Source organism: Pseudorasbora parva, chromosome 8, assembly GCF_024679245.1.
Source record: "Pseudorasbora parva isolate DD20220531a chromosome 8, ASM2467924v1, whole genome shotgun sequence".
Lineage (NCBI taxonomy): Eukaryota > Metazoa > Chordata > Actinopteri > Cypriniformes > Gobionidae > Pseudorasbora > Pseudorasbora parva.
The window spans coordinates 44,286,309-44,313,808 of NC_090179.1; the positions used below are offsets into that span (position 1 = coordinate 44,286,309).

At 38.3% G+C, this 27,500-nt stretch overlaps 2 protein-coding genes across 2 annotated transcripts in view; both read right to left on the reverse strand.

The window, feature by feature from the left end:
* Window positions 1-1,299, reverse strand: part of LOC137084878 (complement C1q and tumor necrosis factor-related protein 9) — a 367,307-nt gene extending 366,008 nt beyond the window's left edge. Inside the window, exon 1 of the mRNA XM_067451420.1 lies at window positions 1,241-1,299. Coding sequence (XP_067307521.1) covers window positions 1,241-1,258 — 18 coding nt within the window. The 5' untranslated portion in view covers window positions 1,259-1,299. The remainder of the gene's footprint in view (window positions 1-1,240) is intronic.
* The window catches only part of igsf11 (immunoglobulin superfamily member 11), a 142,569-nt gene that overhangs the window by 114,651 nt on the left and 418 nt on the right, over window positions 1-27,500 (reverse strand). Inside the window, exon 2 of the mRNA XM_067451421.1 lies at window positions 27,382-27,446. Within this exon, the coding sequence (XP_067307522.1) occupies window positions 27,382-27,442 (61 nt within the window). The 5' untranslated portion in view covers window positions 27,443-27,446. The remainder of the gene's footprint in view (window positions 1-27,381; window positions 27,447-27,500) is intronic.

The following is a 27,500-nucleotide window of genomic DNA, read 5'->3' on the forward strand; positions in this document are numbered from 1 at the left end:
GGTTAATTAGAGTCTCTTGAAGCATCGGAAATACATTTGGGTCCAAAAATAACAAAAACTACGACTTTCCGATCCGCATATTGATTCATGATTCGGATCGCTAATGTCACGTGATTTCAGCAGTTTGACACACATGAATCATGAGTCAATTCGCTGATTCAGAACCGTTTGAATCTTTATTTGAGGATTGAACACAAACCCAGAAGAGAAGACAATGCTGAATAAAGTCGTAGTTTTTGTTATTTTTGGACCCAAATGTATTTCCGATGCTTCAAGAGACTCTAATTAACCCACTGATGTCTCATATGGACTACTGTGATGATGTTTTTATTCCCTTTCTGGACAGTATAGTGTGCATACACTTGCATACACTCTCGGACTAAATATAAAATATCTTAAACTGTGTGTGAAGATGAACGGAGGTCTTACGGGTGTGGAACGACATTAGGGGGAGTCATTATTTTTGGGTGAACTAACCCTTTAAGCTTCAAGAAAACAACCTCTGATGTGAGAAAAGCACATCCGTCAGTAAACACGGAAAAACTTCCTGCGTCACGTGGGGACTAGGCAGGAAACCAGATGACATCACTTCCTGTTTCACTCTCAGCCCTCATTTACACACACATTCTGGTGTTGAGTTTTTAATGCAACATGATTTAATGTGATCACTTTAACATTTAATGCAGCAGCGGTGAATAAATATTACATGAAAATGAACTTGATTCGGATAAAATTGAATATTCTGAGAAAGAGCAAACTGAATAAAGTGGAGCAGTGAATAATGAATAAAAAACATTGGAAAACTGGGGTTTTAGCAGGCCTCTAATGTGCGTCTGTGGGATTTTGCCCTTATAAAACTACTTTTTTCTTCTCAGAAATATACTTAAAGCACTCAAGTATACTTGACTTATACTAACAGAAAGGTCTAAAGCCGGGTGCACACTGTGTGATTTTGCAAATTTTAGCAAATCCTAAAAGATTCCTCTGATCCTAGGCTAAAATCTGACGTTGATCGTTAGTTTGACATGTTCACCGGCAGCCGATTAATGAGCGCTGCGATCAAATTTTACCTCAGACGAAATTCTGGCAGTGTCAGAAGATTTGGCACACTATCCTGCAGTGTGACTTCTCCTACGACGACAGTCAAATATCTCCGTTTTTCAAGACAAACTACGACCAAAACGAGAGCTAGAGATTTCTCTGTAGCCTCCATTTCAGTCCCGCGTGTAATGCAGCTCACCGTCACCGAACGCCTCATTCACTGATGATATAAAACTCCGGACGAGTTTTCTTGTGTGTCCGTTTTTAGCGCACCTTCACTATAGTACAGTCTGACATTAATGTCCACTGAGATCTTACAGTGTGACACGGCTTACATCGGGGATCATGTTCCTACAGTCTGACAAGGGATATTCGCAAAGGATTGTGAAGAATCGCACAGTGCAGGACCCATCAGTATACTTAGCCTGCACTCAATCTTTTGATTCATAAGTTGTCTATGTGTTCTTGGCTTGAAGTTGTGTTTACTCTGATGAGTAACTTACGCTATTTATAAAATACTGATTCATAAAGAACTTACATGGCCATCAGATGTCATCTGGTTTTTATCTTCAGCCATAAATATTTTTACTTGCCATGAAACACCAACATTTTAGATACCGGTGAAAATCCACAATTCTCTATTCCTCCGTCAATACCATCAGCCTAACTAATACATTTATTAATAATACATTTAAAACTGGATGGATGGATGGGTGGGTGGATGTTGTAGATAGATAGATAGATAGATAGATAGATAGATAGATAGATAGATAGATAGATAGATAGATAGATAGATAGATAGATAGATAGATAGATAGATAGATAGATAGATAGATAGATAGATAGATAGAACGATAGATAGAACGATAGATAGAACGATAGATAGATAGATAGATAGATAGATAGATAGATAGATAGATAGATAGATAGATAGATAGATAGATAGATAGATAGAACGATAGATAGAACGATAGATAGAACGATAGATAGATAGATAGAACGATAGATAGATAGAACGATAGATAGATAGAACGATAGATAGATAGAACGATAGATAGATAGATAGATAGATAGATAGATAGATAGATAGATAGATAGATAGATAGATAGATAGATAGATAGAACGATAGATAGAATGATAGAACGATAGATAGATAGAACGATAGATAGAACGATAGATAGATAGATAGATAGATAGATAGATAGATAGATAGATAGATAGATAGATAGATAGATAGAACGATAGATAGATAGATAGATAGATAGATAGATAGATAGATAGATAGATAGATAGATAGATAGATAGATAGATAGATAGATAGATAGATAGATGATGGATGGATGGATGGATGGATGGATGGATGGATGGATGGATGGACAGAAAAACAAATATATGTGGGGCCTGACATTAATAAAATGAAGTCTTCTTATTTTCACTCAGCTCATCTCAACAAACATTTGCTCTTTAAGTCTGGAGCGCAAACGATGCATATTTGAAACTAAAAACACAGCAGTATCTTCATCAGCAGAGAGAGATGGACTCCGGAGCAACGCTGGGGGTTAATATGAGCTCATCGCCCGTCTCTCTCTGTACACACACACACATACACACGTTTGTCTTTGTGAAATGTGGGGATATTCCATAAGCGTAATGGTTTTTATACTGTACAAACCGTATTTTCTATCCCCTTACACTGCCCCTAAACCTACACACACACACACGCACGCACTATCAAAGAACAGCCGTATGCTAATGTGTAATTAATTCCTGCAGCAGTATTTAAATCAGGATTAATTATAATTGAGCTCATTTTCATCGAGTGAGGCCGTGTAATCATTTGAAGGGGAGTCAGGCTTTTATCACACTTTCCTGCGAGTCGTATTTATAATCCGTAATATCAGGTTTCACGCTCCGCTCGCGTGCCGTAACGTCCTGAAGTCAGAGCTCGGGGAACGGCTGGCTTTCAACCGCGCTGTACTTAATTGTTTAACCGGCGTGTTGAAGACACTCGCTCATTAATGGACTAATACATGCACGAATCAGTCGCACAGAGACACGCGTTTGTTCTTAGCAAGTGTACAAATCACATTTAAAAGAGCACTTGGGGGGGGGGGGGTTGAGTCAAGGGAGCTGTGAAATGGAGGAAATATCCAGCTATTCCTAGACGGATCTGAGCTGGGAATAGAGCGAGTCCGAGAATACATCCATCACTGTCCGGTTTCAGCGCGGAGGTGTGTGTGTGTGTGTGTGTGTGTGTGTGTGTGTGTGTGTGTGTGTGTGTGTGAGCGAGGAGAGAAACACGTGCGCTGAAGTTCAGGAGAGCGACTCTGGACGAGTTCTCGACAGCAAGAATCACAATATAAGCGTCACAGGAGAAGCTCAGAACACCAGCTCATACTGCACTTATGAATAAGTGTGTGTGTGTGTGTGTGTGTGTGTGTGTGTGTGTGTGTGTGTGTGTGTGTGTGTGTGTGTGTAAGAGAGAGAGAGAGAGAGTGCGTGTGAGAGAGAGAGAGAGAGAGAGAGAGAGAGAGAGAGAGAGAGAGAGAGAGAGAGAGAGAACATAATTGTGCGTGTGTGTATGTATGTGAGAGAGTGCGAGAATGAGTTTGTGTGTGTGTGAGCGTGCGTAAGAGAGAGAGAATAAGTGTGAGCGTGTGTGAGAGACAGATTGTGTGAGTACGTCTGTGTGGGCATATTTTTGTGACATATGAGGACACAAACGTGTATAATGCCATGGGTATGACACAGGTATTACAGGAGAGGGTGAAATATGAGGACATTACCCATGTCCCCACTTTACAAAAGGATTATAAATCACACAGGAGGAGTGTGTGTGTGTGTGTGTGTGTGTGTGTGTGTGTGTGTGTGTGTGTGTGTGTGTGTGTGTGTGTGTGTGTGTGTGCTAACCCTTCCATTCAAAGGTTAGAGGACAGTAAAATGTTCTTCCTTTTGAACTTTAAATTGTAAAATAAAAAAAATTAGTTACAAAAATATAGCCTACTGTTTTTAACACTGATAAAAATCATAGTACCTCATATGAATGATTAGTGAAGGATCATGAAGACTGGAGTAATGATGATAAATTCAGCTTTGATCACAGGAATAAATCACACTTTACTATAGATTCACAGAGAGAACTGATGATTTACATCTTAATAATATTTCACTATTTTTACTGTATTTTTGATCAAATAATCCGTGGTGAGCAGAAGAGCCTCTTTAAACTCCTTGAATTAATGTATTCTGGAATATAGTCGTTAGATGTAGTAGTTTCCTGTATACAGAGGTGTAGTGGTAAAAAAAGAGGTGGGTAAACTATAAATTCTGGGTGACATCGTGGTCACGGTAAGGTGGGCCACCGGTGTATGCAGCCCGATCTCACGGCAATTCGTACTAATACGAGGTGGCTAATATGAGCACATATGAGAGAACACACTAGAACATATTCACATTAAACAAGCTGGAATCAAAGAATTTGACTGTTGCCTTAAAAAATTACTTAAGCCGACTAATCGATTATCAAAATAGTTGTCGATTTCAGTTTTTGCCAATTGCTAATGAGGCAGGTGCAGATTAACGACAGAAGGATGAATTTGGTGCCACATATTTTAATTTAAAGAAAACTCAGTTTGTGTAATCAACAGAAGAAAGACAATATAAGTTGGACTGTAGTTTCCACAAGTGTAGCCTAATGGCTGCCGACATTAACAGACGATTTTGCTAAACTATAAAAACAATAAAACCAAAAATGTTCTATTTGAACACAAAATACACTGCATCATTACAGCTTTTTTACAGGGTTTCGACATGCTCTCTACATTAAACCAGCTGCCTGTGATTAATTAATATCACAACAATGTCCAGAGTGCCTCTTTGTCCACTTGAAAAGTGATTGAAAAGTGTCACAAGCTGATTAAATGTACTACAAATGGATAATTGTCATTTTGAAAATTTCTGGATATCCATTTTTGAATCTTGGTTGCGTGTCGTTCATGAATGATTCGTTCATTTTGAACGAATCTTTAATATGACTCGGGACTACCGAGTTGTCTCAGAGAGTGATTCGTTCATTTTGAACGAATCTTTATTATGACTCGGGACTACCGAGTTGTCTCAGAGAGTGATTCGTTCATTTTGAACGAATCTTTATTATGACTCAGGACTACCGAGTTGTCTCAGAGAGTGATTCGTCCATTTTGAACGAATCTTTAATATGACTCGGGACCATGCTCGGGACTACCGAGTTGTCTCAGAGAGTGATTCGTTCATATTGAACGAATCTTTATTATGACTCAGGACTACTGAGTTGTCTCAGAGAGTGATATGTTCATTTTGAACGAATCTTTAATATGACTCGGGACCATGCTCGGGACTACCGAGTTGTCTCAGAGAGTGATTCGTTCACTTTGTTTTGACTGCACGTGCGCATTACGCAACATATGGGTTCTGATTGTTCTGATTCTGAATCGACAGGTGAGATCCGAGTCTTTTGTTCTTCCTGTCAGTCCCATAGAGACGGGAAGAGAAAAGATTGGTTCATTTTGCTGAACGAGACTCTTCCCACTACTCTCACTGACAGTTGCAGCATGATATGAAAGACAACCACTGAAAATGAAGAATATGAAACTAAAACGACACAAGCTTAATTTAAAATGCCTTAGGAACTGTAGGCTATTTAGAAGTGGATAAACTCTATTTAGAGGTGGATAAACGCACTTTGGAGGTGGGTAAACGCTATTTCTGAATTTTGGGAGGTGCGTAAACGGCGTTTACGTGCGTTTAGCCTCCACTACATCCCTGCCTGTATATAGACATAAGAGTCGATAGGAAGATGTAAAGAAGGACGAATAGAGACGGAGAGATCAATGCGAGCGCTTCTGATATATATCCAATCCACAAATTATCTATAATCTATAAAATCACTGCCCACTAATCTGCTGAGCTGAGCCTGTTTGAGTGGAAGATTTGGCCCGAATACACAGAGGAGCATTTCACTGTTTGACAAACTATTATCCTTATCTCACACACACACACACACACACACACACACACACACACACACACACACACACACACACACGTCCACTAAAGCCTCTCCAATAGCCTGAATCTACTTAAAAAAGCCTTTTTCTGCAGGATCACACTAATGGTCACACAGCGTTCAGTGACACTAATATCTGCTGTGTGTGTGTGTGTGTGTGTGTGTGTGTGTGTGTGTGTGTGTGTCATTAGTCCGTTCATTATCTCCTAATGATCTCAGCTCGTTCAGGTCAATTTTGGCTCAATTGTGGAGCTGGACTGCCACCGTGACAAAGAGGTGTTGTGAGTTTGACTTCAAACAGCCCTCGTGAAACGGGACAATTATCTGGACAAACGGCTGGTTTGAGATGCGCAGATGAAGACAGATGACCTACAATACACACACACACACACACATTTGTTTTTGTGACATGTGGAGACATTCCATAGGCGTAATGGTTTTTATACTGTGTATAAAATATACTAGCGTATATACTAGCGTATTTTCTATCCCCTTACACTGCCCCTGCCCCTAAACCTACACACACACACACACACACACACACACACACACACACACACACACACACACACACACACACACACACACACACACACACACACACAGAGAGCCCCTAAACCTACCCATCACAGGAAACATTCTGCATTTTTACTTTCTAAAAAAAAAAAATCCTGTATGGTTTATAAGCCTTTTGTAAAGTGGGGACATGGGTAATGTCCTCATATTTCACCCTCTCCTGTAATACCTGTGTCATACCCATGGCATTATACACATTTGTGTCCTCATATGTCACAAAAACAAGCACACACACACACACACCATTTCAGCCTTTTTATGTCATACACTGATCGCTCGAACACACATATCGTCTTTATGAGTGAGTCACTGAATCACTCACGCACTTCATTCAAACACACTGATTCATTCAGGAACAAAACAAGTGATCACAACAAGTGAGTCAATGACTCATTCATTCTAAAGATTTGCTCAAACACACCGATAGATTCAGGAACGAATCAAGTGACTATCATTATGAGTTAGTCGTTGAATCATTCATTCAAATTATTTGTTTAAACTCAATGATTCATTCAGGAACAAAACAAGTAAATCAGTGAATCACTCAGTCAACCAATTTGATCAAACACACTGATTCATTCAGGAATGAAACAAGTGACTAACATTACAAATGACTCACTGAATCATTCATTCAAATTATTTGTTCAAACAAACCGAATGGTTCAGGAACAAAACTTTCACGAGTGAGTCAGTTAATCATACATTCAACCAATTAGTTCAAACACACTAATTCATCCAGGAACGAAACAAGTGACTCGTTACAAATGAGTCAATAAATCATTAATTTAACCGATTTGTTCGAAGACACCAAATGATTCAGGAACAAAACAAGTGACTTTCATTTTGAGTGAGTCATTGAATCATTCTAACATTTTTTTTTTAAACAAACTAATTCATTCAGGAACGAAACTATCAGTCCGAGTGAATCAGTGAATCATTCGTTCAACCAATTCGTTTAAACACATTGATTCATTCAGGACATAAATAAGTCACAATCAATGTGAGTGATTCATTAAATTCCTCAAACAACCTTTATGAGCGAGCCATTAAATCATTTGTTCAATCAATCATTATGAGTGAGTAATTTAATAATTTGTTAAATCATTCATCACGAGTGAGTCGTTAAATCAATTGTTAAATTATTCACTATTAATGAGTAATTGAATAAACTGTTCAATCATGCACTATTAGCGAGTAATTGAATCATCCGTTCAATTAATTATTATGAGTGAGTCATTGACTCATTTGTTCAATCATTCATTATGAATGAGTCATTGAATCATTCATTCAATATGAGTGAGTCATTGAATCACTCAAAAAATTTATTCTAAGTCGCTGATTAATTCAGGAACTAAAACAACTGGCTTTCAGTCCGAGTGAGAAATTGAATCATTCATTCAATCATTCATTATGAGTGAGTCATTGAATAATTAATAATTAATTCAATCATTCATTAAGAGTGAGTAATTCAATTATTTGTCCAATCAATCATTGAGTAATTGAATCATTTGTTGAATCATTTATTATGAGTCATTGAATCATTTGTTAATCAATCATTGAGTCATTGAATCATTCGTTCAATCATTCATTATGAGTGAGTTATTGAATCATTCATTAAATCATTCATTGTGATTGAGTAATTAAATCAATTGTTCAATCATTCACTATTAGCGAGTAATTGAATCATTCGTTCAATCAATTATTATGAGTAAGTCTTTGAATCATTCGTTCAATCATTCATTATGAGTGAGTCGATTAATCATTAATTCAATCATTCATTATGAATGAGTCATTAAATCATTCATTCAATATGAGTGAGTCATTGAATCACTCAAAAAAGTCATTCTAAGTCGCTGATTAATTCAGGAACTAAAACAACTGGCTTTCAGTCCGAATGAGAAATGGAATCATTCATTGAATCATTCATTATGATTGAGTCATTGAATCATTCATTATGAGTGAGTCATTGAATAATTAATAATTCATTCAATCATTCATTAAGAGTGAGTAATTCAATTATTTGTCCAATCATTCATTAAGTAATTGAATCATTTGTTCAATCACTCATTATGAGTGAGTCATTGAATCATTCATTCAATATGAGTCATTGAATCATTCGTTCAAGCATTCATTATGAGTGAGTCAATTAATCATTAGTTCAATTATTCATTATGAGTGAGTCATTGAATCATTTGTTCAATCATTCAATATGAGTGAGACAATGAATCATTCAAACAATTCATTCTAGGTCACTGATTAATTCAGGTTAACAACTGACTATCAGTCCGAGTGAGTCAGTGAATCATTCGTTCAATCATTCATTATGAGATGAATCATTAATGCAACCGATTCACACTTTCATAAGGATAACAAAACTTCTATCAGTTTGTTTTTTGTGCAGAAATCTTAGCTGATATTATAAGTCAGCTAGACTCATAAAATAAAGTCTGCATTACAGCTCTTCTGCAGTCACACCGGTGGCCAGAAGTCAAATCACTCCGGCTTCTCTTTCTCTTTCGCTGCTGAAATTAGCTTTAGATATTCTATCACGCAGACATAAAGCCTCAGCTGCAGCGTCTTCAGTAAGAAATGAGCCATCCGGTTCCCGCAGCCCCACCATCCGTTCTTCCTGTGACAGAACGAACAGATTGAAGAGGGAGCGACAGATCTGACAGGACAGATGAGCTTCTGCTGTTCAATATTTCCATATGGTATGAGAGGTATGAATCTGTGCATAAATCGAGCGGTTATTCTGTCTGTCTCAAGTCATATACATTTCAAAATATTGTTAAAGACAAGTAAACTGTCAGTAATAAAATAAGAACAAATAATCACAATACGGACAATAGCACAAATAGATCTGCATAATCTTCACCATTAAGTGGCTACTGTCCCTTTAAGAGAGGCACGGATCCAATATACTGTTACACATGCATTTTATTTATTTACTGTTTATGTTCACTTAAGTATCAAAAGACTGTGTATTTTATTTTATGATGTAATTGAGTGAATATGTTCGTTTAGGCGCAAGGAGACATAAAAGAGAGCTCGATTTGAGTCATATGATGTAAAAACTGTAAGAAAATTCATTCATTCAATCATTCAATGAGTGAGTCATTGAATAATTAATAATTAATTAAATCATTCAATAAGAGTGAGTAATTAAATTATTTGTCCAATCATTCATTGAGTAATTGAATCATTTGTTCAATCATTCATTATGAGTGAGTCATTGAATCATTCGTTCAATCATTCATTATGAGTGAGTGAGTCAATTAATCATTAGTTCAATTATTCATTATGAGTGAGTCATTGAATCATTTGTTCAATCATTCATTATGAGTGAGTCAATGAATCATTCAAACAATTCATTCTAAGTCACTGATTAATTCAGGTTAACAACTGACTTATCAGTCCGAGTGAGTCAGTGAATCATTCGTTCAATCATTTATTATGAGAGAGTCAATGAATCATTAATTCAACTGATTCACACTTTTATAAGGATAACAAAACTTCTAAGAAGTAAAAACTGCAAAAAAAAATATAGATGATATTACTAAACATCAGTTAGTTAGTGTATTACTGATGTTATTTCAGTGACTCTTTCTGCAGGTTATATTGTTACGCCACTAAGTGGTGACAAGTGACTGACTTTATGAGGGATTCATTTATTCAAGTGAGTCAGTGAATCATTCATTCAACCTATTTGTTCAAATACACTGATTCATTCAGGAATGAAACAAGTGAGTCAGTGAATCATTCATTCAACCAATTTGTTCAAACACACTGATTCATTTTAGGAATAAAACAATTGAGTCAGTGAATCATTCGTTCAACCAATTTGTTCAAACACACTGATTCATTCAGAAACCAAGCAAGTGAGTCAGTGAATCAGTCATTCAACCAATGTGTTCAAGCACACTGATTCATTCACCAATGTATTCAAACACACTGATTCATTCAAGAAGGAAACAAGTGAGTTAGTGAATCATTCACTCAACCAATTTGTTCAAACACACTGATTAATTCAGGAAGGAAACAAGTGAGTCAGTGAATCATACATTCAACCAATTTGTTGAAGCACACTGGTTCATTCACAAACGAAACAAGTGACTGATGCTGCGTCACAATTTGCCTACGTCTTGAAAGTATGTACTTTTTGTGAAGAAAAAGTCCATACTTTTGAGTGTGTAGCAGAAGAGCGGGACATACTACTTATATATAATGATGCATTTAAAAGTTAATGGCCAAACGTGTCATTACAAAAGTTCACAATGCTGCTGCAGGTGAAATATAATGTGGACAACACTGAGTAAATATCTTTTAGTCAGGGTTAATACTGATAATTCAGTCAAACCCCTTTATCTTTATCTCTACTTAACCGTCGGACTTGCACATCCGTCATATTTGTAGTTTTTTAACACTTTTTAAACCATCTGGGTATCTATCTACAATTTGGGACATACTAATTCTATTTTCGAATACTATTTAACATGGATAGTATGCGATTTGGGACGCAGGGTATATCATTACGAGTGAGTCAGTGAATCATTTGTTCAACCGATTCGTTTAAACACATTGCTCGATTCAGCATCCTGTGCTCACTTTGCCAATCACCTAGCCTGCCGTGGTCATACTCAACTCTAGTCAGAATATGAGTCTGATGCTCCATTGGACTGTGATTATGGGGCGTGTTTCAACCCAACCAGGAAAGACCTCGATTGGACAGACCGACAACCAATCAGAGCAGCGGAGCGACGCATAACGTTAGTTGCCAAATGTCAACAGAGCTCAACTGCACTGGGTTGCCAAGTCCGCGTTTTTTTCCGCGGGTTGTTTTCTATGTCTGTGGGTTGAAGCGTCTATTATGTGATATATAGACCCATGAGTGCGAATTTTAGCAACAACCTCGCCAAAATAACACATTTTACCCCAAACGCCATTTTTTTCTTTTTCCGGAGAACCCCCCGAGAAGCTATTGTTTAGGGCTAGTAGTTGCGGGTTTTGTTGTAAAAACTTGGCAACCCTGTCTGCACGCGGTGGAATAAACGATCTTTGCCGGTGTTGTAAATAAAAAATTTTTTTAATGATACTCAGAGCACTTACCCAACATGATCATCATCTCTGAGAGAAATAGTGAAGGTGATGCAGATACAAACAAGCTCTCCGTTTAGGATTTGAACAAATATAACCCAAGCCCCTTTGATGACGTGATGATTACGGTACTGTTGATCATCTGTCCGTCATCGGCTAAAGCCCGCCCTGATGATCTCATTGGTCAGTTACTGTTGATCATCTGTCCGTCATCGGCTAAAGCCCGCCCTGATGATCTCATTGGTCAGTTTCTGTTGATCATCTGTCCGTCATCGGCTAAAGCCCGCCCTGATGATCTCATTGGTCAGTTTCTGTTGATCATCTGTCCGTCATCGGCTAAAGCCCGCCCTGATGATCTCATTGGTCAGTTTCTGTTGATCATCTGTCCGTCATCGGCTAAAGCCCGCCCTGATGATCTCATTGGTCAGTTTCTGTTGATCATCTATCCGTCATCGGCTAAAGCCCGCCCTGATGATCTCATTGGTCAGTTTCTGTTGATCATCTATCCGTCATCGGCTAAAGCCCGCCCTGATGATCTCATTGGTCAGTTTCTGTTGATCATCTATCCGTCATCGGCTAAAGCCCGCCCTGATGATCTCATTGGTCAGTTTCTGTTGATCATCTGTCCGTCATCGGCTAAAGCCCCCCCTGATGATCTCATTGGTCAGTTTCTGTTCGGGGATAATTACTCCTTTATGGATCATGACCAGACCGAACCGCCCGACCTAAAAATGTTGTGGGCGGGGCTGAGTTCGGCTGGCATCCAGGCTACCAATCACCCAAAATCCGCAATGTAAAGTCAGAGATATCGATATGAACTCAAACACATCTCACAAGATCAAAGCTGAGCTGTAAAAGCTCAACACTTTCCTCTGGATGAACACGACTCTTACACACAGCAGAATTAAAGAACATTGTCCTCCAGGGCCACAGAGATACAAATGAACACCTGCACTAACGATCCATTTAAACCAGTAACGGCTATTGATTGGACTGTAACAGTTTTCATGTTAACTGCCCACAGCAAGTGCGCTTTGTGGTCAGATATTGATTCCCTGTGATGGAGAGAGAAGGTGTAAATACTACAGCAAGACGAGATGGGCAGAAAATGACTCGCAGTACATCTGCTGTTATTGTCAAGCATTTAAAACATGACCTTTAGTGGCTATAGCCCTATTCGTAAAGTAAAGTAATTTTACCTCAGGACGTCAGTAATATTAATGGCCAATTCGCATGAGATAAGACATCTAAAACTAGCAGAAGTGGGAGGAGTAACTCGCTTTACACACCACAGTAACATCCTTGTCGTCTGACGTTGCTGTTATCACGTGAGCAAACACACAACATGCGCCAGGTCTGAACTCCTATATATACATGTTTTAATTAACAGTTAGGTCTAGTCTAACGATTCTGATTGGATTGTGTTGGTAATAGACACTTTTTTACGCTAAACGCTAAAATAAGTGTTGGGCCTCTCATTAGTGCTTTTGATCTTCTTTTTGCTTTAAATAATATGCGGAAAATACTGGAGGTTTGCCACAGAGTTGTCCCACTACCTGTACACATCCGAATGTTTCAAGCGCCTATGGTAAAATGTATTTTACTATAAATTTTTACAGCGGGTCTATATTGAACGGGATTAGTATTACTCAGTCATTTATGTAGTATTTTTGCAGTAAAATATCCAAGAACCACTAGGCCAGTGTTATATATTTTGTTCAGTTGAGTACCTACAATATCCCAAATGTTTCCAACTATTTGTAAATTGTGAGAAAATTGCTATTTTAACTAAAGACCGGGACGTGTCAGCATAGCGTCTGAGGGAGTCGCCTGTCAATCGCGTCATATCTGCGCTACCCTCGGTTTTATTCTGCAGAAGCGCTTTACTCTTAGCAGTGTGAACATGTCACAGCAGTGCCGAGCGAACACACAGAGGAACGTCATAACATCATTTTAAACACACTTAAATGTATCTAATATGATAAACAGAGCTGCATTACCTTATAATCATGACCGGAAAAAGAGGAAGTGTGCGCGCCCGGCGACTGTGTCCCGTCCCGTCATAATAAAAGTCCCGCTGCTCGCGAGCCGTGTGTGTGTAACAATCGCTCCAGCGGTCGTGCTCAGCTCCACAACACTCGCTCCTGCTTTGCTTCACACTACAGTAACGTTAATAACCGCATCCATCAACATGATTTCTGCCGAGTCCTATTTTCCACCGGCTGAGGGGAAGACCACATGTCCCAAGATGCTGCGCTCACACTTTGCGTCATCAAACTACGCCTTTATTTAGAATAGGCGCCCTCCAGTGGACGGAAACTTGCATAGTGCACCTTTAAAGTCTCGGTAATCGTAACTGACATTGTCCGTAATGATTACAGAGATGGCACATTCGGACGGGACTAAAATCACCCGAACCTCTGGTAATAATTACTTTACCCCCATCTCCCCATGTTAAACTAATCCCGTCCGAATAGGGCTTTAGTGATTGAGTTTTCATTTAAGAATGTACACTCTTAGAAGAAAGGGTTCTATTTAGAATCTTAAAGGGTTCCGTCATGCGCTTCATATATTAGGAACAAGCGGAATGTTCTCTATAACACGGAATTTCATGGAATTTTCCTGAATCAACATAATAAAATAAACACACAGAAACTCAAAGCTCTTCACGGCAACCCGTCAAAATAAAAGTCCGGTTTAACTTGAAGAAACTGTGACAGAACAATATTACTGTTGCTACGTCTCAATGTAATAATACTAACACTAGTAATAATAATTAACAACAATAAAACAATCCTAACGGTAATGCTCTGTTTTGCAGCACTTTGCTTGACAAATAAAGTTTGCTTAATTTCATATGATTAAAAAATACATTTATGTTTTATGGCTTCATTTGATTGCCAAAAAATGTAAATACACAACACAATTTCTGAGAAAAACTTTTTTATAGAATTGATTTTTTTAATCATTGATTATTAAAATTTAATTAAACCACTAAAATTCAGAAACTAATCCAGAAAACATAGAATAAAAAATAAATGGGTATTTTATATGGCCCTAAACATTTATTTAATTAAATTTTTAATAAATTATTGTTAAATTGTATTTAAGTTTCATGATTTCAATTCATTAGACCTGCTTTTTGATGATTAAAATTGTATTTAACCATTAAAAAATGGGAGTCCAAAATAATTAAAACCGAAAACAAACAAAATCCAGAAGAAAAAAAATTGAAATTTGGGGGCGGGGCAGATTTCATAGCGATATATAACCTTTTAGAAGTTCCATCATAGAATAATTTTATGGACTTAATTATTTTTTATTAATTATTATTCATTTAATATCACTAGAAAACACATTAAACATGAAAGCATGCAATCATTTAAGGCATTTCTCCTTATATAGAAACTTTTTGACATACATTTCTTTAAAATTGAGTTTTAAAAAGTATTTTAAATAGATTAAGTGTTTGTGCTGCCTTAAAAATTGAAGCTTAGTCAGTTTGAAAAGTTGTTTTTGAAAGTTGTACTAAGTAACAATTTGGATATTTGCGTTGACTAAACTTAAAATTAAGGCAGCATGAACACTTATGGGGTGAAATATGATGTGAAATTCTGCTCTGAATATGGATGTGAAATATGATGTGTTGTACAACGCTAAAAAGAGTGCTGTAATTATATGTAGGACAAAAGAGGACAAAGATCTTTGTTTTCCAGACTTTTATCTGTCTGGACAATTGATGAGTGTCTGTAATAAAATTAAATATCTGGGCCATTACATTACTGATCAGATGTCTGATGATGAGGATACGCATATTATATGCCCAAGCTAACTTGCTGGTAAGAAAATTCCACATGTGCACGGATGATGTCAAAATGAGCCTGTTATAAGCATATCGCACTCCTATGTACACTGCATCTTTATGGACTAAGTTTAAAAAGGCAAGTATGCAGAAGCTTAAGGTTGCTTATAATGATTGTATGAGGCTATTGCTCAATAAACCCAGGTGCTCTAGTGCAAGTGACCTGTTGTGTAATGCAGGGGTCAGTACCTTTCAGGCGTCGTTGAGGAGGCTCATCTACAAATTCATTTGTCGTCTGAATGACTCCCAGAACAGCATTATGCTGTTAGTTAATCCAGGGTTTAGTGCCATACGATACCAATCATTGCTGTGGAATTATTGGTATAAGTGTCTTTTATAGTAATTTTGTATTGTATTTTTTGTTTTTTTGTTTTTTCTTTCATGTGTGTTGCTTATGTCTGTCTCTAAATGGACCATGAGTCTGGAATAAAAGTTGATGATGATGATGATGACTTACTTTTTAAAGTTGAAACAACATTTTATTTGCACAGGAAAAAGTGTTTAGAATGTGTAAAAAATCGAGTTGTCTTTTATGCAAAGGTGAGTTTTGTTTTACTGCAAATCCTTTAAAGGGAAATAAATACAATATTTTGCTCCTGCAGAGAAGCAATATCCAATATAACAAAACACAGGAGAAAAAAAATTGGACACTAATGATGGTTGCAAACGAGAAAATGAGAAACGAGATAGAAAGGAGCTTCTTTGTTGTGAATTATTGGACTGTGATGCCACCAGCATTACAGCACAGACACTATTACTAAAGACAACACACACCTTTGACCTATTGATTTATATCAACCGCTGCAATCACTCATGACACCCCCTCTGCAAACAATATCTGGAGTGTGTGTGTGTGTGTGTGTGTGTGTGTGTTGTTTTTGTGACATATGAGGACACATAATGTGTATAATGCCATGGGTATGACACAGGTATTACAGGAGAGGGTGAAATATGAGGACATTACCCATGTCCCCACTTCACAAAAGGCTTATAAATCACACAGGAGGAGTTTATTTAGAAAGTAAAAATGCAGAATGTTTCCTGTGATGGGTAGGTTTAGGGGCGGTGTGTGTGTGTGTGTGTGTGTGTGTGTGTGTGATGGGTAGGTTTAGGGGCGGTGTGTGTGTGTGTGTGTGTGTGTGTGTGTGTGTGTGTGTGATGGGTAGGTTTAGGGGCGGTGTGTGTGTGTGTGTGTGTGTGTGTGTGTGTGTGTGTGGGCATGTTTTTGTGACATATGAGGACACAAATGTGTATAATGCCATGGGTATGACACAGGTATTACAGGAGAGGGTGAAATATGAGGACATTACCCATGTCTCCACTTTTCAAAAGGCTTATATATCACACAGGAGGAGTGTGTGTGTGTGTGTGTGTGTGTGTGTGTGTGTGATGGGTAGGTTTAGATGCAGGGGCAGTGTGTGTGTGTGTGTGTGATGGGTAGGTTTAGATGCAGGGGCAGTGTGTATGTGTGTGTGTGTGTGTGTGTGTGTGTGTGTGTGTGTGTGTGTGTGTGTGTGTGTGTGTGTGTGTGCGAGAGATGGGTAGGTTTAGGTGCAGGGGCAGTGTGTGTGTGTGTTTGTGTGTGTGTGTGTGTGTGTGTAATGGGTAGGTTTAGGGGCAGGGGCAATGTGTGTGTGTGTGTGTGTGTGTGTGTGTGTGTGTGTGAGATGGGTAGGTTTAGGTGCAGGGGCAGTGTGTGTGTGTGTGTGTGTGTGTGTGTGTGTGTGTGTGAGATGGGTAGGTTTAGGTGCAGGGGCAGTGTGTGTGTGTGTGTGTGTGTGTGTGTGTGTGTGTGTGTGTGTGTGTGTGTGTGTGTGTGTGTGTGTGTGTTGGGTAGGTTTAGGGGCAGTGTAAGGGGATAGAAAATACGGTTTGTACAGTATAAAAACCATTACGCCTACAGAATGTCCCCATACGTCACAAAAACAAACATTTGTGTGTGTGTGTGTGTGTGTGTGTGTGTGTGTGTGTGAGCCTGTTTATGTGGTTTATGAGGACATATCAAATGTCCTCATAATTCAAATGGCCTTTAAAACATACTAAATGATGTTTTTTTAAGAAAGTAAAAATGCAGAATGTTTCCTGTGATGGGTAGGTTTAGGGGCAGTGTGTGTGTGTGTGTGTGTGTGTGTGTGTGTGTGTGTTGGGTAGGTTTAGGGGTAGGGGCAGTGTAAGGGGATAGAAAATACAGTTTGTACAGTATAAAAACCATTACGCCTATGGAGAGTCCCTGTAAACCACATAGACCAACATGTGTGTGTGTGTGTGTGGCTGATTTTTTTATTTCAAAAAATATATTTTTAACTTCTAAAATGCAATCAAATGCCAAGTCAACAGATCTTATAGCTGTAATCAAAAAATATAATTGTTTTCAAACATTTTCCCAATCTGTTCACCAGTCTTCCATTGGTCAGACAAACAGATAATCAGGCCCAAAAGGTAAACGCAGCAGTGTCCTAAAACAAACAGATCAATGTTTAATTTCAGCGCCGGGATTCAACTTACAAACGGATTATTATTTGTCTCTGCATATTAAAACTGGGATACGAGACATCGTTCTGACAAATTGCACATTGTCAGTGTTTGAAATATTTAAATATAGCTTCCATGGCCGAAAACATGCCTAATCCTCGGGAATTACAAAAATTCCATGAACTGAGAGACGTCACGGACAGATGTCTCGAAAAGACTCAGCAACGTCTTGGACAGTCGTCTCTGAGAACAAACACTGCTTCACTACTGTCAGATTTACACTCTTAAAAATGAAGGGCATTTTGCATTAATGCCACAGAAGAACCGTTTTAATGGTGAACAGTTCTTAAAAGAGTGTAAAGAACATTCAAATAATCCAGAAGAACCTTTTGTGGAACGGAAGAATTCCATGGTACCATGCCATCAGTGCAAACAAAGAACCTGTTGTAGAGTGTATTTTTATAGATAACTGGTAAGGATGGACAACCCAGAGTTTTGAATGCTCTCATGGTGCGTTCACACGAAGCGAATAAATCGCATAATTGGACACATGAACATTTTCAGTTAAAGATTGAAACGGTCTAGCCTGCTGTGGTCATACTCAGCTCTAGTCAGAATATGAGTCTGCTGCTCCATTGGGCTGTGATTATGGGGCGTTTCAACCCAACCAGGAAAGACCTCAATTGGACAGACCGACAACCAATCAGAGCAGCGGAGTGACGCATAACGTTAGTTGCCAAATGTCAACAGAGCTCAACTGCACTGTGTTGCCAAGTCCGCATTTTTTTCCGCGAGTTGTTTTCTATGTCCGCTTGTTGAAGCGTCTATTATGTGATATATAGACCCATGAGTGTGAATTTTAGCAGCAACCTCACCAAAATAACACATTTTACCCCAAACGGCATTTTTCCCCGGAGAACCCCCCGAGAAGCTCTTGTTTAGGGCTAGTAGTTGCGGGTTTTGTTGTAAAAACTTGCCAACCCTGTCTGCACGCGGTGGAATAAACGATCTTTGCCAGTGTTGTAAAAAAATTAAATAATTTAAGGATACTCAGAGCACTTACCCAACATGATCATCATCTCTGAGAGAAATAGTGAAGGTGATGCAGACACAAACAAGCTCTCCGTTTAGGATTTGATCAAATATAACCCAAGCCCCTTTGATGACGTGATGATTACGGTACTGTTGATCATCTGTCCGTCATCGGCTAAAGCCCGCCCTGATGATCTCATTGGTCAGTTTCTGTTGATCATCTGTCCGTCATCGGCTAAAGCCCGCCCTGATGATCTCATTGATCAGTTTCTGTTCGGGGATAATTACTCCTCTATGGATTACGGCCAGACCAAACCGCCCGACCTACAAATATTGTGAGCGGGGCTGAGTTCAGCTGGCATCCAGGCTAGAAAAAGTTATGAATCAGTGAATTGATTCTTGATTCGGATCGCCAATGTCACTCGAATCATGAATCAATTCGCTGATTCATAACCGTTTGAATCTTTATTTGAGGATTGAACACAAACCCGGAAGAGAAGACAATGCTGAATAAAGTCGTAGTTTTTGTTATTTTTGGACCCAAATGTATTTCCGATGCTTCAAGAGACTCTAATTAACCCACTGATGTCTCATATGGACTACTGTGATGATGTTTTTATTCCCTTTCTGGACATGGACAGTATAGTGTGCATACACTTGCATACGCTCTCGGACTAAATATAAAATATCTTAAACTGTGTGTGAAGATGAACGGAGGTCTTACGGGTGTGGGACGACATTAGGGTGAGGAGTTAATGACAGACATTTCATTTTTGGCTGAACTAAGCTTTAACTCACTTAATTCAGGCGTGATGTTCACTACACACCAGACGAGAATTCGCATTATGCGAGGGGCTTCTGCCAGGCGGCTTGTCTCGTTGTGAAATTGCTGACATGAATTGTTTTAAATAAAATACACAGATTTTATTTAATTTTTCTAATCATTTTTCTTAATCTAATTTTTATTTTTGGGTGAACTAACCCTTTAATGTCACGCCCTGCTAATAACAAGGGATTGTTAGACAGATTGTAAACTAGAGATGGCGAATGGTTGCTCAGGACGATCCGTTCTCAGCACTGTCAAAATAAAAGTCCCGCAAAACAACCAGAGCGTCAGGTCGTAAGTGGCGGTGTGAATTTAACCAGGAAAATGGCCAACATTTAGTTCCCCTAGGTGGCTGCTTCCCGGTGCAAAATACTCTTTTGGGAACCAAAATTGGTTCCTTTATCGCATCGCTACGAAAACCCATTTCCTTTCCCCAAGATCTTTGACTTGAAATAGACTTGAATCTCTGTCGACTCTAACATATTAGTCTGAGACCAGGTTGTATACCTGGAGGAGCAGTTCTGGGAGATAAAAAAGTACAAACGATGAAGAATAAAGTGCCTTCTTGCTCGGCAATGCTTTGAACAGCACAGCGAGTCTCTGACCAGCCCGGTTCCTGAAAGAACGGGCTTCTTTAAAAGACACAGAAGTGTTTTAGGCTGGATATCATCTCCAGAGAGAGTCACTCCACTCAAAAGTGAGTTCAGAAAGCTCAAGTGCCGTAACAAACACTAATCATTGTCTTATGAAAACAGATAGTAGCATCCCGTTTCTTTTCTGGGTCACGACCCAGCAGCGGAAAAGCACGGATCTAACCAAATGTGTTTTAGTATTGTGGTTAGACCTCTATCCCGCTGCCGACCTCACGACTTTTGAAGGTGACTCTCCATCTCGCTCAAAAATCTCCATCATTTATTCATTCCTCATCCCTGAACCAAAGGATGGCAGGCGTCCTATCCCGTCTCTGCCTCTCTCAGGCACTTTGCTAGCGGTCCCAATGGTCGTTTAATTTTTGAGTGGATATTTTTAGCTGAAGATAATCGAGGTGGAAACTTCCATCTGTCCTCTGCATATTCCAGCTGCTCCGCTTTTCAGCGGGAAAAAAGGAAATCAGGGGGAAAAGCATCATCATTTTGACCCCCACAAAAGTGGAAAGGGCAAATACATAAAAAAAAAAAAATATATATATATATATATATATATATATATATATATATATATATATATATATATATATATATATATATATATGTCCATATTTGTAGCTTTTACAAAGTGACTAAAGAAAGGAACCGCAGGATTATGATGCATATTTAAATAGTTTGTAATAAAGAGATGCTCTAGCCAGCGTTGTTATTGTTAACTTAAACAAAACAAAAAACTTTTTTATTAATTGAAATAAAGCTGAAATTAAATAAGATGAAAAGAAAGAAGAAACTTGAAGAACTTAAACTAAATTTAAGTTAGTTGAAGTAATAATTACCAAAATTAAAACAGAAATAACAATAAATTAAACTTAAATATAAAAACAAAACTTATATAAAAATGACAAAAGTAAAATTATTAAAACTTCAAATGAAAATTGAAAATAGTCTAAAATGTTATGACTTTTACAGTCCTGGACATCACAATTAAATATATAATAAATACAATATATTTGTATTATAATAAAAAAAGAAAATATATATTTTCCGTTAATAGAAAAAAGCTGAAATAAATAAAAAATAAAATTTTAGAAGAAACTTGAGAAGCAACTAAATTTAGGTTTGTTAACTGAAAAATCACCGAAAGTAAAGCTGAAATAAAAAATATTTATTAAAAAATATCTAAACTAATAAAAATGACTAAAGCAAAATTATTAAAACTTCAAATAAAAACTGAAAATACACTAAATAAAAGCTAGTTCAAAATATAATTCAATACTATAAAAGTATATGAATAACATTTCTCACACTGTCTGGCCAATGAACTTTTCCAGTAACTCTTAATTTTTATAAACTAAAAATAATTATATAGAAACTGCACTGAGAAAGAGCCAACGAAAAGACAGATAATACTATATTCGCCATTGAAATTTCCAACATATTTTATGACTTACAGTCCTGGAAATCACAATTAAATATATTAAATCAAAATATACTTATATTATAATAAAAATATTTATTGTAGAAAACCTCATTTTAACCTAACAGACTTTCTTCCTATGCTTGAGAAAACTATCTGCAAACTTTATATAAGAAATCTATTTGATATGTTAATTCAGAAGTGAAGCTGCATTCAGCACAGGGTCAGGAAGTGCAGCGCGGCTTCGGATTAACTTTAATTGGCAGAATTGATCTGTTCGCTGGTGTGAACCCTGAGGCAGAGCGATACAATGATCAGAAGTTAAGCAGAGAGAAATATCCATCTCTCTGTGCCAAAAGAGTACGGTACAGAAGAGACTCACATGATGGGTGGGTGGAGTTAGTTAGTTGGATGGATGGATGGATGGATGGATGGATAGATAAAACAGATGGCTAAACAGATAGACGATGGAGGGATATAGTTAGTTGAATGGATGGATGGGTGAATGGATGGATGGAAGGAGTTAGTTAGTTAGTTAGTTAGTTGGATGGATGGATGGAAGATGGATGGATAAAACAGATGGCTAAATAGATAGACGATGGAGGGATATGGTTAGTTGGGTGGATGGATGGATGGATGGATGGATGGATGGATGGATGGATGGATGGATGGATGGATGGATGGATGGAAGGAGTTAGTTAGTTAGTTAGTTAGTTAGTTAGTTAGTTAGTTAGTTAGTTAGTTAGTTGGATGGATGGATGGAAGATGGATGGATAAAACAGATGGCTAAATAGATAGACGATGGAGGGATATGGTTAGTTGGGTGGATGGATGGATGGATGGATGGATGGATGGATGGATGGATGGATGGATGGATGGAAGGAGTTAGTTAGTTAGTTAGTTAGTTAGTTAGTTAGTTAGTTAGTTAGTTAGTTGGATGGATGGAAGATGGATGGATAAAACAGATGGCTAAATAGATAGACAATGGAGGGGTATAGTCAGTTGGATGGATGGATGGGTGAATGGATGGATGGAAGGAAGGAGTTAGTTAGTTAGTTAGTTAGTTAGTTAGTTAGTTGGATGGATGGAAGATGGATGGATAAAACAGATGGCTAAATAGATAGACGATGGAGGGATATGGTTAGTTGGATGGATGGATGGATGGATGGATGGATGGATGGATGGATGGATGGAGAGATGGATGGATGGATGGATGGATGGAGTTAGTTAGTTTGTTAGTTAGTTATTTAGTTAGTTGGATGGATAAAAAAAAACAGATGGCCAAATAGATAGACAATGGAGGGGTATAGTCAGTTGGATGGATGGATGGATGGATGCATGGATAATATAGTTAGTTGGATTGATGTATAAATAGATGATGGATAAATGGATGGATGGAAAAATAGATAGATGATGGATGGATATAGTTAGTTGGATGGCTGGATGGATGGATGTTTAGATAGATAGATAGATAGATAGATAGATAGATAGATAGATAGATAGATAGATAGATAGATAGATAGATAGATAGATAGATAGATAGATAGATAGATAGATAGATAGATAGATAGATAGATAGATGGACGGACAGAATTAGTTAGTTAGTTAGTTAGTGGGATGGATGGATGGATGGAGTTAGTTAGTGGGATGGATGGATGGATGGATGGATGGATGGATGGATGAAATGGATGGATGAATAAATAGATGGATAAATAGATGGATGGATGGATGGATGGATGGATGGATGGATGGATGGATGGATGGATGGATGGATGGATGGATGGATGGATGGATGGATGGATTTCTGATGACTTGGTCAATGGCGGTGCCTAACTCTGCCTCTATCTATCGATGCACATTTCCCTCTCCTGCCCTGAGGAGCCTTCATGCTGCCTGGCCATTTCCTAATGGCAGAAGATGCAAAATTAATGACCGAAGATCCGGTGATCATGTGCAGGGACGTGTCTCTAAACTGACAGTGACAGCGGCAACGGAAATGCAGAGAACTCTGCTCAGGAAGACCGAATCTAAAGACAACCTCATCAGCATCCACACACACACACACACACACACACACACACACACACACACACACACACACACACACACGTTTGTTTTTGTGAAATGTGGAGACATTCCACAGGCGTAATGGTTTTTATACTGCACAAACCGTATTTTCTATCCCCTTACACTGCCCCTGCCCCTAAACATACCCATCACACACACACACACACACACACACACACAGAGCCCCTAAACCTACCCATCACAGGAAACATTCTGCATTTTTATTTTCTCAAAAAACTCCTCCTGTGTGATTTATAAGCCTTTTGTAAAGTGGGGACATGGGTAATGTCCTCATATTTCACCCTCTCCTGTAATACCTGTGTCATATCCATGGCATTATACACATTTGTGCCCTCATATTTCACAAACACACACACACACACACACTTCTGTAAGGTTTCGCCCGAGCCGTGACACTTTACAACCGCGTTTAAAGTGAGTCTCGCTCATCGAGCCGCTCCCGAACAGAACTAAACACCTAAAAGTGCTCTGTAAATGGATCCTGCAACCGAGATGACAACATTGCACACTTGTTCAGAGGAATCCTGACCAGCAAACGCTATCACAAACATGCATTTATTAATGAGACATGTCCATATAGACGTACACATCCAGAGCTGTTATCTCATCGGCTTAACCTCTACATGCTACAGAGAGGGAGAGAGAGAAACTATTCGTGACGTGGAGGGCGAATTAGGCCAGAGCCAAAAGTGTACGGTACAGAAGAGACTTACAAATGCCTATCATTTGAGCAAGAATAAGCATCATCGCAGTCAACACTAGATCAGCAAAATCAATACTGTGGATGGATGGATGGATGGATGGATGGATATAGTTGGATGGATGGATGGATGGATGGATGGATGAATAAATATAGTAAGTTGGATCATGGATGGATGGATGGATAAATGGATGGATATAGTTAGTTGGATGGATGGATGGATGGATGGATGGATGGATAAACAGCTGGATGGATGGATGGATGGATGAATAAATATAGTAAGTTGGATCATGGATGGATGGATAAATGGATGGATATAGTTAGTTGGATGGATGGATGGATAAACAGCTAGTTGGATGGATGGATGGATGGATGGATGAATAAATATAGTAAGTTGGATCATGGATGGAAGGATAAATGGATGGATATAGTTAGTTGGATGGATGGATGGATGGATGGATGGATGAATAAACAGCTAGATGGATGGATGGATGGATGGATGGATGGATGGATGGATGGATGGATGGATGAATAAACAGCTAGTTGGATGGATGGATGGATGGATGGATGGATGGTGGATGGATGATGTAAAAATGGATGGATGGATAAATAGATGATGGATAAATAGATAGTTAGATGGATGGATAAATATAGTTAGTTGGATGAATGGATGTAAAAATGAATGGATGGATGTATAGATGAATGGATGGATAGTTGGATGGATAAACAGATAGTTGGATGGATGGATAGATAGATGCATAAATAGATGATGGATGGATAAATAAATAGTTGGATGGATGGATGGATGGATGGATGGATAATAGATAGATGAGGGATGTAAAAATGGATGGATGGATGGATGTATAAATAGATGATGGATACATATAGTTGGATGGATGGATAGATATAGTTAGAGCCATCCATCATAGATAGATAATACCTGATAGATGGGCGTAAAAATGGATGGATGAATTATTTAGATTTTTTTGCACCCTCAGATTCCATATTTTCAAATAGTTGCGCCTCGGTCAAAATATTATCCCAACAAACCGTATATCAATGGAAAGCTCTGACCTTCACGACTGGCTTGGGTCTGTGGTCCAGAGTCACAAATGGGTTTTGCAGAACCTGGTGAACGTCCAAAAAAACGGAACGGCGCGGCAATTTTTCTACAGTAAAAAGATGGACCTAAACGACAGAGGACGAACGCCCAATCCTAGTCCTCATGCGTCTCACGGGTATATTTGTGGAAATGATAGATGGATGGATGGATAGATGGATGGATGGATAGATGGATGGATGGATGGATAGATGGATGGATGGATGGATGGATAGATGGATGGATGGATGGATAGATAGATAGATGGATAGATGGATGGATAGACAGACAGACAGACAGACAGATAGATAGATAGATAGAACATTTCCTACTGTAATCAATAATCTATTATTTGTAGTAATATACATCGCTAAGGATATCTTTTGGACAACTTTAAAGGAGATTTTCTAAATATTAAGATTTTTTTTGCACCCTCAGATTCCAGATTTAAAAGTAGCTCCATCTTGGCCATCCCATCCTAACAAACCACACACCAATGGAAAGCTTGTTTATTCAGCTTTCAGATGATATATACATCTCAATTAAAACAAATTGACCCTTATCACTGAATTTGTGGTCCAGGGTCACAAATGGGTTTTACAAAATCTGGTGAACTTCCCCAAAAAACAAAAAACAAGAAAATAAAAACAGATGCCAATCCCAATCCTCATGCGTCTCACAGGTATATTTGTGGAAATAGCCAACAATACATTGCAAATTATCAATTTTTCATTAATTAAGATCATGTTCCATGACGATATTTAGTATGTTTCCTACCGTAATTATATATACATTTTTTTGTAGTAATATCCACTACTAAGGACTTTATTTGGACAACTTTAAAGGAGATTTGATCAATATTTAGACTTTTTTTCCACCCTAGTTTTGCATAGTTGCATCTCAGCCAAATTATCGTCCCATCCTAACAAACCACACGCGGTGCTCTCCATAATCTGGCTGGATTACGGCTCTCAGACCTGCGCCGTCTGGCCCGTCCGTGAGTCCTCGGCCCTGTGTATCCGCTTCCTGCCCAGGATGACCCACTCAAAAATTTCACAGCATCAAGCTTTGTGTTGTTCGGATCACACACAAACACAGACACACGCAAACACACACAAACACACACACAAGCTGCACTTTGTGTGCCACACAATATCAAAGCAATCAAACCCCAGAAGTGTGTGTGTATGTGTGTGTGTGTGTGTGTGTGACAAGTCATGTTGTCAGGATTATGGGAAATGTGGTGTGTACCACAAAAACAAGGGCACATATTCACATGACAGCTGTCAAAACTTTCTCTAAAATCTCCAAATCTGCTACCAAGACTTTTGTTTACATTGCTTGTGAGTGTGTGTGTGTGTGTGTGTGTGTGTGTGTGTAGGACTGTGACGTCAAGCGCACGCCAAACAAACCATTTGTAATTCAGAAATACAAACTTAAGGTTTTAAAAAAATAAAAAATAATAATAATAATAAAACTTACCATTGACGCAAAAGAAGACCATCCAAGCAATCCATAGATCAGAATTATGAAATTTCAGCATTTTTCTGAGGGAAAAGTCGTCGTGTTATGAAGTTCAAAGTCGATCAGATTTCGTCCAC